Raw genomic sequence first — 13,855 nt, 5'->3', positions numbered from 1 at the left:
TTTATCGATAACATCTTGTTTGGTAATCAATCATATAACAATGAAATTTATTAGATTTGACATGTAATTAAGCAGACTTCCGGTGGCAAAACCGCATCTTTTTAATCCGTGAGCTGATTAATATTTTTTGAATAACTTAAATTGCTAAATATTTTAAATATTTTTTCTATTATTATCACTAGATATAAAAAAAAACTTTAAAAATTAGATATTTTTAAATGCTTATAAATTTTTCAAAAACACCCAAAATATCTTGAAAATTACATCATATACAGGGTGATTGATTTATCAAACAACACTCATTTTTTCATAAAGTATTAACTTTTTACAAAAATTTTTTTTTCAAAATTGTAGATTTACACTCTTCTTGAATTGTATATTTTTTTTTTATATTTATTAGGTAAACCACTATCAACTTTTGATTTTCAAATGGTAACCTATACTTCAAGTTTCATAAATTAATAAGGCTATTTTTTTTATTAATTATTGCGTTAAAATTTCGAATTTAGCGCTTGTAGTTTATGAGTTATAGGTAATTAAAGTTTAAATTTGCAGAGTGGAGTGGTACGGGGTTACCCCGCAAAATGTTTGTCCACTACTCCGTTTGTCTAAACTTAAAATACTTATAACTCTTAAACTACTCGTCCTAAATTCGATTTTTATGAATCAAAATGCTTAGAAAAATATTCTGCCTTGGAATATGAAATTAAAAAACTATGTTGTCATTCAAAAAAGTAAAAAACTTTAAAAAATGATAAAGATAAAAAATATTTAAAAATATAATTTTTTAATAAAAGCGTTGGTTTTTTAACAACTTGAAACTATGTAAAAAATATTTTGATAAAAGTCAATACTTTTTTAAATAATGAGTGTTGTTGATAAAAGAATCACCCTGTATAAGAAATGCTAAAAAGATATTACCCGCCTAAGGGTAGTGATTCAATCTTGAATAACGTAGGTATAACGAAAAATCAAATAAATTCGATATTTTTCGTAAATTGGTTAATTAGTTACAATAGTATTTTAAGTTTAAATGAGTGAAGCGAAGAAATGCAGAAAAGTTACTATAGATAGCTCTTAAAAAATTATTAAACTGCTTTAATCACTTGTATTTTATAAATATACTAATTCTAACAACAATTTTTTACGATTTTATTCAGCAAAACACAAGACTTAAAAATTATATCGATAAAAAATTATATCGATAAAAAATTATAAGAAAAATAGTTTGTTACAAAAATTTAAATTTTATAATGACTTTTGTTTTTGTAAAAAAATACTTTCAAAAACTTCAATCGTTCTATAAAAATAAACATTCAATAGGTAATAATACTAACAATATAATAGGCATATTATATAGTTCAAAGAATTATATTGCCTATCCATAGTACGGTGCCTTATCCAAGTGATGAATACCACTACCACATATATACGTATGTCCGTGAGGTGAATAAGACTGATCGCTTAAATGAAAAAAAAATAAAAAGGTCCTGGGCTCCTGCAGGATATACGCAGGTACTAGTTGTTTGACAACGCTCAATTCGTCGTAAGTCTCAACAGTTACAATATTGTATTATTATTGTGGATGTGATATATGTGCAGAAAGATTTATCATTTAGGTCAAAAATCGTTTCTTTGCTCGGTTTACCCAAAAATGTTTAAGATTCGTTAAGATCCCGATCTACTTGGATGGTTTTTTATTCAGTTTTTTTTTTTTTTTTAAATTTTAATTTTATGGTGAGTAAAGTATTCGAAAAACGGTCAATATACACCAATATAATTCACCAATCAAGTGGGTTAGGATTTTAACGTGCCGAGACCATTTTCGGATAAACCAAGCAATACGAATATGACCATTCTTAAGTAGTTATCTTAATATAATTATATTATTAAAATCTGTGTTCAATTTCAAAGCGATTGATTGAGATACATTATAAGATGGCGTTCCGCCCAAAAATGCGTTTTCAGAAGAAATAAACGAAGTATAAAAAGAAAACAAAACGACACTTATTGTAAAAGCAATAGACCAGACCCAGCCACTTCCACATTCCGATCTGAAATGATATGTTTTTAACCCAAAGGTTAAAACGATACACTTTAAATAAAAACGTTAAAAATTTAATATAAGAAACACAATCATTCATTGTCTTCGTATTATATAGATATTATTGTATCATTTGATATTACTCGTAAGAAAATTCACGTGTAATGGAACATCATATTTTTATTAAAAATACTCTCAATTTTTTTTTTTTTTTTGCAAGACAACCGATTGAATATGGTATCCAATTATATTAATATTACCGATATAATTCATTTTTATCAATCAGAGAATAGTGATGAACTTGATGGATTCGTATACATAGAACTTACAATTAATATGAAATAATTATAGTATTATGTATCTACTATAATATTATACGTTTCCTGAAATATTATGAAACAAACGTAATAAAAATGCAATTGGCTGATGGAAGGAAAAGTGAATTTTGAGTGAATTGAAATATTGATATTGATACCTATTTGAAAAGTTAATTTTGTGAATTAAAAATATTTTTACTGACTTTGATGGCAAAGAAACTATAAAAATAAACTCGAAAAAAATCGATTAAAAATACAATCAAACCAATATGAAACAATTTCAAAAATTAATTTAAAACAAGGTAATAAGCGAAAAGTCTCAAAAATCTAGAAAATATGAAACAAAGTTATGAAATCACAATTTAAATTGCTCTTTTTCGTACAACCCATAATATTACGTTTTAATTGTCTCTGTTTTATTTCTTGTAATTTTGTAAAATGTATACAAACGCTTGTCCCATTAGTAGTTTGGGAATTGATAGGATCGCAGGAATAAATAAAAAACTCATCAATTTGTCTTCATTCTCCAGTACCAAAATTAAATAAATTATAAATAACTGTAGTCATACACAATGTTAATAATAATCTTTTAGTTCTTGTAATGATGTTGTCTATATGTATTTGAATATTTGTCATAAAATATCCATCATCATAATCTCGCATAAAATATTTTATATAATTTTATCAACGAATCTGAACTCCATCATCTAATAATTAGATTCTAATTAATAATAGGTACTATACCTACCTAAGAAAATAATGTACAAATATAAAATAACAATTTATGCAATTTATTGCAATTTAATTTTAAAGTAAATTCAACTTATTTCCAATCTAAATAATGTTAATAATGTTGCTCTTGTAACCACGTAGTTGATGCCTTAAAAACGAATAGGAAAAAAATAAATAATAAAATCGATCGATTAGTGTGTGTAGTATAAAAACGAGATTTCGTTTTTGAGATCAGCTAAGGGCAGAATAAAAGCAGGTTTCGGGTAAACATTTATTTTAAAAGTACCTAATAAGATAAACTGGCGGTATATTATATTGTTATCGTATACTGATTAGGCACTCTACCTACCAAAACAGATGATGATGTCTACGCACCCCTGCAGTGCGCAGTACCTATTGTACGCACCGTATTTTTCAAATACGGTAAAAATCCAAGACAAATTTTATCGACAACCTGCACGATGATGAAAAAAAAAATAAACAAAACAATACGTCAGAAAACGTTTTTGGTGTTTTGTGAAAAAAACACATGGTCGCAGTGTATATTTCTTAGTCAACGCGTGTGTACTCCTATCTATCTATCTAACTATATATATATATTATGTATTTAGGTGCATACTTATTTGGGGATCGGATATCGAGTGAATGCTCATTTGTTCGTAGACAGTACGTATTCGTACGATATTGAACAATTTGACTAATGTACGTGCCCGTTTCCACAGAAGACAAAATGTTTGAAGAAAAAAAATGGGATGAAACATGTGGCATTTATTACACCTTTCTCTGTCGTCGAATCGGATAAGGTTTCTCGCTAAATTATCCATACGCAGCGTAACACTATCATAATCGAACGAAACCTCACCCAAGTCACACGTGCTCGGTGTATGTTCGTCGCGAGAGAGATTTTTGCGCGAAAAAAATTCACGGTATACCTATGATGTAGGTATACAGAGTGATTTTTTTTAAGCACCATCGACCCTCTCTCTATCGTTTACCTGCTCGTATCCGTGTGTGAGTACACGCAATAATTATACATCAAATTCTGATTTTCGTAAATTTAATAACATAATAATAATGTTGTTAATGATTAATATTATATTATAGTAGAGCATATTTGGAAAATATGTTTACAGATTTTTTTTGGCATTTATGATTGTGTGTCACGAATATTGACGATGCGAACAACAAACTGATTTTTTTTAAACATTCTGGCTTTTTCTGTGTATTTTTATAAGTAGACCTTAAAGAGTGACTTGTTTAAAAAAAAGTTAGTATTTCCTGCACAGGATTGTTAAACACAGGAATGCATAATTGAAGCGTATTTATACGAGTGCTAAAAAGATCACTCTGTATACGTGTATTGATATATATATATATGATACATCAAATTTAATATTATGTAAATATGACACAGTTGGTGGCTATAACTGCTACGAAATCCGTTGAAATGTTATTGGCGTCAATACGCGAGACGAAACGGTTTTCGGATACTATATTTATATATATGTGTACCGTGTACCTACGTTATTCAGAGTTATAGTACTAGTATCAATAATTTGACGTAACTAAATAATATATTATAGATAGGACGATTAGGCTAATCGAATATTTAATACATTGACTTTTCGAAGGAATTTTAATCTGATTTATAAACGAAAACTATTTTCAATAATACGTGGATTGTATACAATCAAAAAATGAAATAACAATCACCTATTGTGATAATCAGCTGGTTTCAAGTTCCTGCAGAACGACTGGACAACATAACTGCATGTGGCATGTCCTGTGCGCTTATTTTTATTTTTTTTACACAAGACTAACCGACATTAATTACACAAACACCTCAAGGCTCAAGTAGACTAAAACCTAAGAAATATCTGCGATTCACGATTCAGCCTATACCTTTTCATTTACACAATTTCGCACATTTGCCAATTGTATTTCAAAAATAATTTAGACAAATATATGGTTGATATAGATATAATATATTAAAAATGAAATTTTAATATTATTTTACTTTTATCCCAATTTCTATTTTCATTACATATACTTTAAGCTATTTATTTTAACTAATTTGTACTATTTTGTGGTTATATCAATTTATTTTGAAAAAAGAATTGGAAAATTAAAATTATATACAATTTATTTACATTAGAATATTAAGTAAATATATTCACACATAAAAATCAAATTACCATTTATTTAGTCGTGTTGAAATACATTTTTTCATATATTTTATTTCCAAATATTTGTTTTATTACATATTTTTTTTCACTATAATAACTGGCAACGTCGTAACAATTTTTATGCGGAATCGCGTTAGATTCCAGTACGATAAAAAAAAATCTTTTATATAACTATAAAAAGTGCGGAATCAGGTAAACATAAAGGTATATTGTGCAGAATCGTGTTACCCAAAAATACACGGCAGTGGTTCAAGTAGAATGTTATTAGATAATGCCATAACGGTGTAACTTCTTGTTAACATAGTGATACTTTTAACTGCTCAGAACATAATATTAGTTTCGTACATTTTTTAAATGAAAAAATAAAAATAATAATTGTTTTTATTTAATTTTTCATATAAACAGCATTTATACATTTTTGTGTTTTTTAAATTTTCATTAGTATAATTTCTTAAATCGTTTTCTGTGGTTATAAAAACAGTCAACGTTTTTATGAATACATATATGTATACAAATAACGAATATAATAAACTAACAATTTGATATTTTTTTAAAACATTTATAGTCTAGACGAATACCGTAGTAGTAGTTGAAGTGCTGCACGATATCGCGGGGTAGTATTACCTGCTGTCACTTCATACCTAACACTTGACTAAACTTTAAATGCGTAAAAAATTGCTGCTTCAATATTTGATATTCGTCGACATTTCCATAAAAATACTTCGTTTCGGAGTATAAAATTAAAAATATCACCTATCACTCATCAAAAATAAAATAAAAAAATATACCTATATATTATAGTCTATGATAAATAACTTAACAACTATATCGATAAAGTAATAATAACAATAAAAAATGTATACCTATGTTGGATTTTTTCATGGAAACAATACTATGATTGTGATGTAACGAGTGTTCTGTTTAATATCCTTTCACCGTAAATTTATTAATTTATAACAATAAATATTTTTAAATACATTTAAAAATTAATAAAAATAAAATTCTAAAAAGTAATTGATTATTGAAATTACCTTCCCACATAAATAATTTGAGTAAAAAATATTTTTTGTTGAAAGCTAACACTAAATTTGTACTTGCAGAATTGGTTTTGAATCATGATGTTTAAATGAGGTTTCAAAGACACGCGGCTAGTCTAGGCAGCAACTTACTGTCAGAGATAATTTACACGTATTAATTGAAGGCATTTCAAAAAACAATCAGTTTTACATACAATCTAAACACATATCGTGTAACACTTAAGAATCGTATTTTTCTATAATGTTACATTTACAAGCAGGACCTAAGAACCTAGGTGTCTATAGAGTACCTGTAACTTGTCGAGAATAATAATATGCTTTGTACAATATAACAGATTATACAAAACCAGATGATACACATTACACTTCCAATTCAAGCCATGTAATTTTCAAAAATGTAAACAAATAATTAACTAGCTAATAGAGAAAAACCGTTTTCATGAAAAATTTTTGATTATTAATTACGCATCACTAAAAATATATTTAACACTCGCGCAAAATTCCTTACCATTGTCATATTATTTGATACGACCATTATGGTAAATATTATACTATACAATAATTTATTTCTCATGTGTGATTCTAATGTATTGAGGTAAGTTTGAGTTATCAATAAATTCAGAAGTGCACCGTCTTATTTTTTATAATATGCGATAAAATATATGCTGTCGTTGCAGGATGAACGAATGTAGCTAAGTTATAAAATATATATTATGTAATTCATATTGTCGCATTAGTCACCAACAGTGATACAAAATTATGATATTTAAATAGACATTACGAATAATAATATGCTTTACCTTGATGAACCTGGGGAACCGGAGTATGGGATGCACGCCGATCTTTAGTTGTATCAGATCCAGTGGCGTGAGCGCTATGAGATCGAACAGGAACGACCGTGACCGGATGTAATGGCCGGCCAGCTTGCTGGTATTGTACACCATCAGGCCCTGTTCCAGATAACCGGTGCGGAACTGGACGGCCACGTCCAGCAGGAACACGATGTCGCTGAACGCGTCCATGGCAGACCACCACGGGGAAGCCATGCGTTGAAGTTCGGGCAGACTTTGCCGGACGATGGCCGTCCACAGGTTGTACAGCGTGCAGCCCGTCAGCACCATTAGCCAGTTGAAATAGAAGTTCTCGTCCGGGTTGACCACGGACCACGGGAGTTTGTTCTGTTTCCGGCGCAACCGGCGTTTCCGGCGCACGTACTCGATGTTGTCCTGCGAGCCGGAACTGCATTCGCCGTCATCGCCGGTGTCCAACGTCTCCTGAAAAATCAAATCCAACACAATCAATAATCGTCACGATGACGGTGGTGGACAGACAGTGGTTTTCATGGCACAGCTGTTATCGCAGTATGCATATTATAGTAATGTTATATTAAACATTAATATATCGGTCACCAATCGATATACGTAAGTGATCTTTTACGTCATAATCGTCCGACGTCCGTCTTCGGTGGGCTCGTAATGTATATTTTCAATGTAGGTTATACGTAAAGATATTACATAAATTGCAGCGATTTACAATACTATGAAAATACTACACTGAAATTTCGAGATTAAAATATTTTCCCTGTTTTTTTTTTTTTATTATTATTATTAAAGAAATGACTCGGAATCGTGGCCATTGGGATAAGATATATATTTTTTTTAATATGTTACTTAATAATAGAAAAGTTTAAGTTAACAAATGTATAGACTAAATTATATAATTATAAGGTTGTGTTATTCAGATGGTTAAATATTCCCCGTTTATTTATGTATATATATATATATTATATATATTATATAGGTACATACGAAATATGTAACGGTTTGAATATTTTTACAGAGTAAATTAGTTTAGGAGCAATGATTTTAAAATAGTTTTAATAGGAAACATAAGCTTAAAAATTATTATCGAAACACGTTCTAAAAATATAGACTCATTTTTTCTTCCGTAAAAGAAGCCGGTATGGATAAAGCATTTGGTTTTTGGATTACTTTTATATAATTCTATAATTTTTTTTCTCGAGATATATTTTATATTATGCAATATTCCGAAAAATTAAATGAGACGCCATTTATTTGAAGTAAACGTTTTTGTAAAAACAAGTTTTAAATTATTAATAATTTATTCACAACACAATATAATATTAAGTTTTGGTAATTTAGTAAGAGAATAAAAATATTGTTGAAACAAAATTAAATTGCAATATTATTAATATTATTTTGAATGTTCCTACGAGACTCAACAACAACTATAACAAATTTTATTTTCGAAAGGCCTTTTTTAAATTATTTTTTATCCTAATGTTTACTTTTCATATATGTTGAAATATACTGAAAGGTTTATTATTTTTTTTTGGGTAAAATCACAGATTATCCAATGGGTTTTCATTTGAAGCATGCCTAAATCAATACAGTTTTACACTTTTGTACATAAAATTTTTAAAAAATACCTAAATGTCTAGATAATACATTTTATAAATATATATTTTGTTAACAAGAATAGTAAAAAAAAATCATTATAATTAATAAATACGTCGGAATGTCAAACGTTTTGAAGAGAAAGTGTCTGACGTCTGTCATTGTATTGTGTTTTATCTTTTCTATGGTGTTATTCGTAATAAACCCTACCAACAATACAGACTATTATAATATGATTATAATATGATGATAAACAATAACTTTATTGTTGAATGTTAACTATTGTTCCAATTGTATAAATATATTGAATTTAAGTAATTTTAAACATAATATTCATGTACTTTATACAGTTCAATATAACAATACAATGTATAATCAAATAGTATGTTAATACAATATTAATATCAGTTTATAATATATTGTTAAGTACTATCGGATAAATTTAAATTTAAATGTAAGCAATTCAATGTTTAATTTAATGAGATAACCACTTAATCAGTATATTTATTTGAAGAGATTCTGAAACGGTTTACAATTATTAAACACATGGAACCATGCATTGAAATCGAAATATATTTGGCGCAATAAGATCTGAAAGTACTTGAAGTACATATAGACAGAAAAACCAATTAAAAGGTGTTAACCAAACAGAGATGTGGAAATTCTTCACCAAAGTAAATTAAAAGTAACGTCACCCGTGCAGAGATCATCATTTGTGGAACTATATATAGTGTTAAGCTCCAACGAAAATGAATGAAATATCTTCAAAAGTAATGGTGTACAGTAATAATTGTGTGTTTGCGATATGGCATTATATGCAGTAGCGAGCGTAATAAGTCGTGATACATATTAAAAATTTGACGAGTTTTTCGACAAAATGGTATACAATATATATTCGAACGGTATTTAAAATTAAAAGAGAAGACTTAAGGTATGTTTGATTCGTGTAATTTTTATAATAATATAAACAATAGTCACAACTTACGTCACGTAAGTTACGTGTACATAGTGCACTAATCTCAACCTAACCAAAAATGGGTTTGTGGCCGAGAGCGCAGTAGGTTTTTTAAATTATAATATTGTAATAATTGCCTTAATTCTAAAGAAATGTTTGTTCATAACAAAAGCAAAAACTACTATTCAATTATTCCATGTATTTTATTTTTTTACCGAAAAAAACAACAAATAATTATAATGGCCTTAAAGGGCTTAAACACAAAAAGACCTACCTCTAAACCTTTGCTATTTTTATCGTATTGATTGAATTACACATTTTTAGCTGTAATAAATTAACTTGTTTCTATTTTCAGTATATTTGAAATTTTATACATTTCTTAGATCATTAAAAAAAAAAAAAAATAAGAACTTTTGCACTGTAGTATACCAATAGGCAATAATATATAATATACCACGTTCGCCAATAACAATTAGGTATTATCAACAGTGATTTCGTATATTTTAATGAATCTGTTACCAGAAATTTTGGCATTCAGGAAATTATGATAATATCTAATAAAGTAAGGAAATGATATCACCTGGTATATGTTATGATTTGCTAACGACATCAGGCAATGATAGACATTACAGAATTACACAGTAAAATAATCTTAATAAAATTTCATATTTAGGAAAATCGGGTAAATTATTTAAATACAACATAAAAAAGGCGGGTAAGTCGTGGATATCGCTCTGCTGTACAGTAGGTTACAAGTGGGTTACTGTAATGGATGGAATTAAATTTGAATCCAATGATATTATATCATTGTATACGAAAAACGATTCTGATCGAAGACGGTTTATCTGTCTAGGATATATTATAGATTATTAAAAATTTTCAAATCTTAGATTTAAAAAGAAAATTTTTTTATGAATTTCTAGTTTGAAATAATATGCGTATTTCCGTGATTTTCATGATTTTTACGTATGTTGTCAAAATTCAAACTTTGAACCCTTGTAAAAAAAAATTGTGACCACGAATTATTTTTATTTTTCAACTGCTATTGTTAAAATGTGTTAGAAGCCTTGTACTAAATTTTCAAGCTTTTCTCCAAACAAATAAATTTTTATCGATATTTATAGAAAAAAAAAAACAAAAAAAGTTGAAAAATTAAAATGTCAGTAAACAGCTCAAAACAAATCTAAATATTTTAAAAATGTTATCAAATATAGAAAATGTCTATATAAACATTCAGTAAAAATTTCAAGTATCTGCGGTCATTTGTTTTAGATTTTTAGAGTTACACCAAAATAAAAAAATCACTAAATGTGAAATCCAGTGGAAATCCAATATTGTAAAAATTTAAATTTCAAATGCTCATAAAAATTTAATTTGAATTTCCGGTTTTTATTTGTGATAAAGATTGAAAAACTTGTAAGGAATCTTGTATTAAATTTTCAAATCTTAGATATAAAAGGAAAATTTTTTATGAATTTCTATCTTAAAATAATTTGTGAATTTTCGTGATTCTTACGTATTTTGTCAAAATTCAAACTTTGAATGCTTATAAAAAAGAATTGTGACTATGCATTTCTTTTATTTTCAACTGCTATTGTAACAATATGTTAAGAGCCTTGTATTGAATTTTCAAGCTTTTCTGCCTAAAAAATAAATTTAAAAAAAACTAATAATGATCGAAAATTTCAAATGCCTATGAATAGTTCAACTTAAGTTGAAATTTTTTGAAAATTACATGGTGGATAGAATATACTTATATAAAGATTTGGTGAAAATTTCATGGATCTATGGTGATTTGTTTTAAAAGTACATCAAAAACCAAAATAGATTTTGTCGAAAAATGAGTGTGAGTAAAATTTCCCATTTTTCCCTTAATTTTTAGTTTGTTTTTCTCGATTATTTAGAAAAGTATTAAGAATTTTTCACCTTTGACCCCCCAAAGTACCAACTAGATTCACTTTCTTCTGATCGAACGAGGTACTGAAGTCAAAAATCGAAGCACTTTTACTGCCCCAAAACGTGATGACAGACACAAAAAAAAACACACACACACATCATGGTAAAATCAATACATTTATCGCTCCGCTCAGAATCTAAAATAGCGAGTTAAATTTTTTATTTAGATATTATAATCTAATTTTGTGTAATCTAAATAATACTTTCACCATTCATAATGTTTCTAATAACTTTATAAATAATCAACCTTTAAGCAATTTTTTCATTTCAACTGTTTAATTTTATAACAATATATAATAAGTGCGTATTTATTATATAAGTTTGTACATAATTACAATTTGACAATACCTATTAATTATTTTTATAGGATATGAGTTTCATCAGAGTAATTCAAACCAAAGTCGGTTGATAACTACACTTACGTTTTATAAAAAATAATTGTTTTTTAAACGTATTATTATACAGAGTGTGGGTGTAACAGGTCTGTTTGACTAATAGTGGTGGTATGCATCTTGTGGTCATGTTAAAAATGATAAAATGTATGTATTTATTATTGATTACCTACCTTTTAATGATAACAAAACACTGATTAGCAAGGAATAAATTTGAATTTTAACAAACTTTGGACGTTGTTTAAAAATCAAAGACTTAACTAAATTAAAAGTTTTAAACACCAAAACTGTTTTTAATACTTATTTATAAAACAGCTATCTTGGATTATAAGAAAAAATTTTAAGTATTTAGTTTTAGTTGTAAAAAAATATAATAAAATATAATATATAAACATTAAAAATTATAGCGAAGAGCTCTAGAAATCATAAAGAAAATAACTTAAATATTCAATAATAGAAAAAAAGTTATAGCATTATAGCCAAATAGAATTTTAGGATAAACTCTGTATGTAATATAAACATTAAATTTTAATATTTTTAACTCTTTTATTTTTATTAATAATGATTAATATTATATCTTACATAATATACATAAATATTTTATAAATAAAAATATTGTAGTATCAATATTGTTCTTTATGTGAAACCCCAAGGTGTCAATATATATAGTCCTATCAGTGGGTTTAAAATGCCTTAGATTCAGCTAAATACATATATAGTCAATTTAGGTTTTTTTTTTTAAAAATATTTTTAATTTTCAATTAAAGGATACCTAACCCAACATTACAAGAAGAAATTAGTAAGAACGAGCGATGCGTGATTAATATTGCCTAATAAACTACCTACGGAAATTATGACAATTCCTTACCAATGATGAAATGTAGTCCTTCTTTTTTATCAAGGATGTTCATCATTTCTGATAACAAGTACGTTTTGAAATCCACCAAATACCAACTCGATAAATCCTTCAGGGGCTCAAGGACGCCCCTAATAAAATACGTCTACGGCGTGCATACTATTACCCGCGTGTATAAGTATATACAGGATGCGTATCATAATTCATAGGCATATACCGTACAAGTATTAAACGTATTTGCTGGAGAAAAACCCCAACGGAGATATGACTATATATTATATCATATCATATTGGTGGTAAATTAAATCGTTCTAGCCACCGTCGCCGCGTGAATATATTTCCAGTAGATTTTTTTTATTACTTCGCTCCCGGTCGTTTTTACGATATTATATAATATTTACTATTTATATAATATACAAATATATATAAGTGTACAAAGACAGCGGTGCGTAACACAAGGGCGAAACCATTTATACGACAGACTGCAGTATAATAATAGTAATAATAGTAATAACAGTAATAATAACGTTATATTCAAGGGATATTTTCGTAATATTTTGTACGTAAAGAGACATGCACGTGGAGAATAAAATATTTGTATAAAACCAATCCTCTGGTGGGTGGTGGTGGTGGTGAGTTTGGGGATGTAGTCCGTATAGTATCCTAGACAAATCTTGCACGGGGATAAAAAAAAAAAAAACAAGAAAAAGAAAACATATAATAGGTATAATAGGTAGCTGGTAGATACACTCTTTATACCACGTTAGGTTAGCGGTGGCTGTACGTACGTAGATAATGCTATACAATATAAGTATGCGTATTTTATAATAAAACGTAAAAAAATTTCGGGCTGGGTTTCAAAAACAATAATGATTGTTGACAACGTTTGTTGGTAGGTTGGACTGGATGGAGTAGATTTCGGATACAGCAATATTTTATTGCTCGTATACGACGTATTGTTAT

The 13,855-nt window shown here is 27.8% G+C and overlaps 1 protein-coding gene across 4 annotated transcripts in view; it reads right to left on the bottom strand.

The window, feature by feature from the left end:
- Positions 1-13,855, bottom strand: part of LOC107172037 (uncharacterized) — a 143,948-nt gene that overhangs the window by 15,450 nt on the left and 114,643 nt on the right. For all 4 annotated transcript variants that reach the window (XM_089226857.1, XM_089226858.1, XM_089226860.1 and 1 more), the window contains one exon: positions 7,117-7,590. In XM_089226857.1, the coding sequence (XP_089082983.1) occupies positions 7,117-7,590 (474 nt within the window). The remainder of the gene's footprint in view (positions 1-7,116; positions 7,591-13,855) is intronic.

Source organism: Diuraphis noxia, unplaced genomic scaffold (assembly GCF_037042655.1).
Source record: "Diuraphis noxia isolate RWA-SAM2 unplaced genomic scaffold, SU_Dnox_SAM2 contig0004, whole genome shotgun sequence".
Classification (NCBI taxonomy): domain Eukaryota; kingdom Metazoa; phylum Arthropoda; class Insecta; order Hemiptera; family Aphididae; genus Diuraphis; species Diuraphis noxia.
The sequence above is the reverse complement of the archived record's forward strand: the minus strand, read 5'-3'. Positions and strand labels throughout refer to the sequence as shown.